Source organism: Contarinia nasturtii, unplaced genomic scaffold, assembly GCF_009176525.2.
Source record: "Contarinia nasturtii isolate CC-2019 unplaced genomic scaffold, AAFC_CNas_1.1 Cnas_scaffold_983, whole genome shotgun sequence".
In the NCBI taxonomy this organism is placed as follows: domain Eukaryota; kingdom Metazoa; phylum Arthropoda; class Insecta; order Diptera; family Cecidomyiidae; genus Contarinia; species Contarinia nasturtii.
The window spans coordinates 3,798-6,504 of NW_022198330.1; the positions used below are offsets into that span (position 1 = coordinate 3,798).

At 33.2% G+C, this 2,707-nt stretch overlaps 1 protein-coding gene across 1 annotated transcript; it reads right to left on the reverse strand.

Annotated features, from left to right (window-relative positions):
• Nucleotides 1-871: 871 nt before the first annotated feature.
• Nucleotides 872-2,243, reverse strand: LOC116343142 (proton-coupled amino acid transporter-like protein pathetic). Its single transcript, XM_031771054.1, has 4 exons — nucleotides 2,143-2,243; nucleotides 1,596-1,705; nucleotides 1,354-1,529; nucleotides 872-1,286 (listed from the first exon to the last, which is right to left on the reverse strand). Exons 1-4 carry the CDS (start codon nucleotides 2,221-2,223, stop codon nucleotides 1,033-1,035), a joined length of 621 nt encoding a protein of 206 aa, XP_031626914.1. The 5' UTR covers nucleotides 2,224-2,243; the 3' UTR covers nucleotides 872-1,032.
• Between the last annotated feature and the right edge of the window lie 464 nt (nucleotides 2,244-2,707).

Consider the following 2,707-nt stretch of genomic DNA (forward strand, 5'->3'; position numbering starts at 1 on the left):
ATGAGTTTCACGTAAGAATAGTGTATAAACTGAAACTGTATTTACACGGATGCATGATCAACCGTCTTCTATATACTTTGTATATTTTGAACAGCCGATTTGAATTTGACTTGAGTGAGTGTCAGAGTGATGTGTGTAACGTTCTTTTTTTCTACGTTGTATTGCAAGAAACGTGTGTGCAGATACGATTGTGGGTGGGTGTATGCGTGCAAATCGGTTTTTGTCGTCGTCGACGACGTCGTTGTTTTTATTTCATTCAACAAGTGATATTAGTTTGTCTTCTATGGCCCGATTATTTAGGTATTTAATGATTTTTTTATGTAAAATTGTGTGACGTGCAAACGATATCAAAAAGATTTAATAGAAACTTGTTTCGCATTCGCCAATTGATTGGGTAAGAGTGCGCATCTGCCCATTTTCATTCAACATTTTTGTTTGTTTGATTATCTTTTCTGTCGTTTTCGTCAATTACCTATACATTTTTCCATTGACAAGATTGATACATGCAAATAATGTGTGAATCTATTCAGAATTATCTACGCGCTGAAAATAATATCACACAATCGTTTAACGACCAATCACATATACACACACCTATTTCACGTTACATCGCCAATTATCTAAAACAAGATTGCAAAGAAAAAATGTTGTCAATTGGTTTATAAGTCAATGTTTCTGGTATAAATTGAAGACAAATAAAGATAAATCCATTCATGTTTTAATCAAAGACAGGTAACTTGTAACAGTCAAGCAAATAAAGAGAAATAAATCAATTAAACAATTAAAAAAAACGGTTGTCATTCAAACGACGTTGAATAATGAAGAAGTAAACATAAAATGTCATATATTATTTAAAATTATCATTAATTTCTTTTTCACAAATAAATGTTTTATCTTTATTAATGATTATCTTTTAACATGCCAAATGATGATATTTATTTATGAGTCTAAACTCTTTTGTTTTTCCTAACAATGAGCTTACTTAAGTACATTTATGTGTATTTATTCATATTTGTTTGGTAACGATCGCATTTATACTTCTTTATTTATTTGGTCGACAATCGCGGCTATACTCGTTGATGTGCCAATGATGAGAGCAAATATGCCCAGCATGGTGATTATTATATTTTTAACAATCATTGTCGTTCTCGCCGCACCGGTTGTACCTTTCAGAAAAACAAGGGTATCAATTAGGGCAGGAAAAGCTAATCCAAGGGTGGATAAGCAAAAAGCTCCAAATAATGAAATGTATAAGCCCAAGTCTGGAATAGCTTCAGCCAAGAGAACTGTTAAAAATCGAGACGATCCACATTATATTTCGTTGAAGATTGTGAACATTTTCAATATTCTTACATGTGATTAAAACAATTACAGTTCGCACAACATATTCCCACAGTAATTTATAGCGTTCATTTGAGATTTTGTCGACGATATAACGATTCCATGCAATATCGATTGCTACATAGCATGCAACACCATGTGTTATGAAGATTCCAAAGGCAAGCATTCCTTTTACAGCATGCGACAATCTAAAAATCATAAATGTTTCAACCGTTTTTTTGGTACTGATATACGCATGTTTTGATTCAACTCACATTTTATCCATTTCACTATTTTGGGCTTCTAGATTAAGAGTGATTGTCTCTTGAATGGCAGCACCATATCTCAGATAACCGAATAAACCCATTCCAATATAGAGAACAACCTGTGAAAAATGCAATTTTTTCATTATTTCTTAATCGATTTATGGATTATCAAAGCTGTTATAGGCACCGCGGAGGTGCGGGCACTTTTCTTTTAAGTAGACAATATATTTAGCTGCCATCATCTGGATATTTCAGCTCATCTGGATGCCGTCAGCAGATGATGCGAAGTGAAAACAATAGAAGTGATTGTTATAGTAATACCAGTATATAACAAGCTTATATACCTATAACAATCACTTCTATTGTTTTCACTTCGTATCATCTGCTGACGATATCCAGATGAGCTGTAATATCCAGATGACGACAGCTAAATATATTGTCTGCTTTTAAGTGTCGATCTTTCTTTTATTCAGGTGCGGCACTTAAAAAGGTATTTGGATTAAGACACTTCTGCGGTATCAATAACAGCTCTGGAAATAACATTCAAATGACATACAATGATTGCAAACGCCCGACTCAAAACGCCGGTAGGACCAACATACGATCGTGGAGTTTTCATCTCATTTTCCAATGGCATAATCTATTTCAAAGTGAATTTTCATTGTAATTAAAGTTTTGGGACAAACAGTGACTAAACGCACATAAGAAATAAACCTGACAAATTATTTTAGGATTCCTATTAAAATATTAATTTGTAAGGTTTCTTTATTGAGAACATTTTATCAGAAAACCTTTAAATACTAAAACATGTTTTGTTTCAATACAGTGAAGTTGGATTTGACATTTTGGGCGCGCCAATTTATTAGGATTCCTGTTAAAATATTGCGATTTTATAAGGAAACTTTACAAATTCATTTGCGGTGTCCAAACCGGTGTGTATGGGCTTGTCAGATTTTGTTCCTCTCTGAGATTTTTCTTTGTCCAATGCCATAATTTGATATATTTGTTGATTTTCATTTCGAAAACTCACTTTTTTGTACACTTTGAGAAAAAATGTTGTACATGAACAGTGTTTCGCTGAAAGCAGTGATGGGCACATTAGCTGGCTAATTTGCCACAAA

Excerpts from the sequence above, each read along its gene's own strand:
- LOC116343142 (XM_031771054.1), bottom strand. The coding sequence starts at position 2,223 with ATGCCATTGGAAAATGAGATGAAAACTCCACGATCGTATGTTGGTCCT. Across the intron at positions 1,706-2,142 it reads GTCGGGCGTTTGCAATCATT|GTTGTTCTCTATATTGGAAT; the intron begins GTATGTCATTTG and ends CATTTTTCACAG. Across the intron at positions 1,287-1,353 it reads TGTAATTGTTTTAATCACAT|TTCTCTTGGCTGAAGCTATT; the intron begins GTAAGAATATTG and ends GATTTTTAACAG.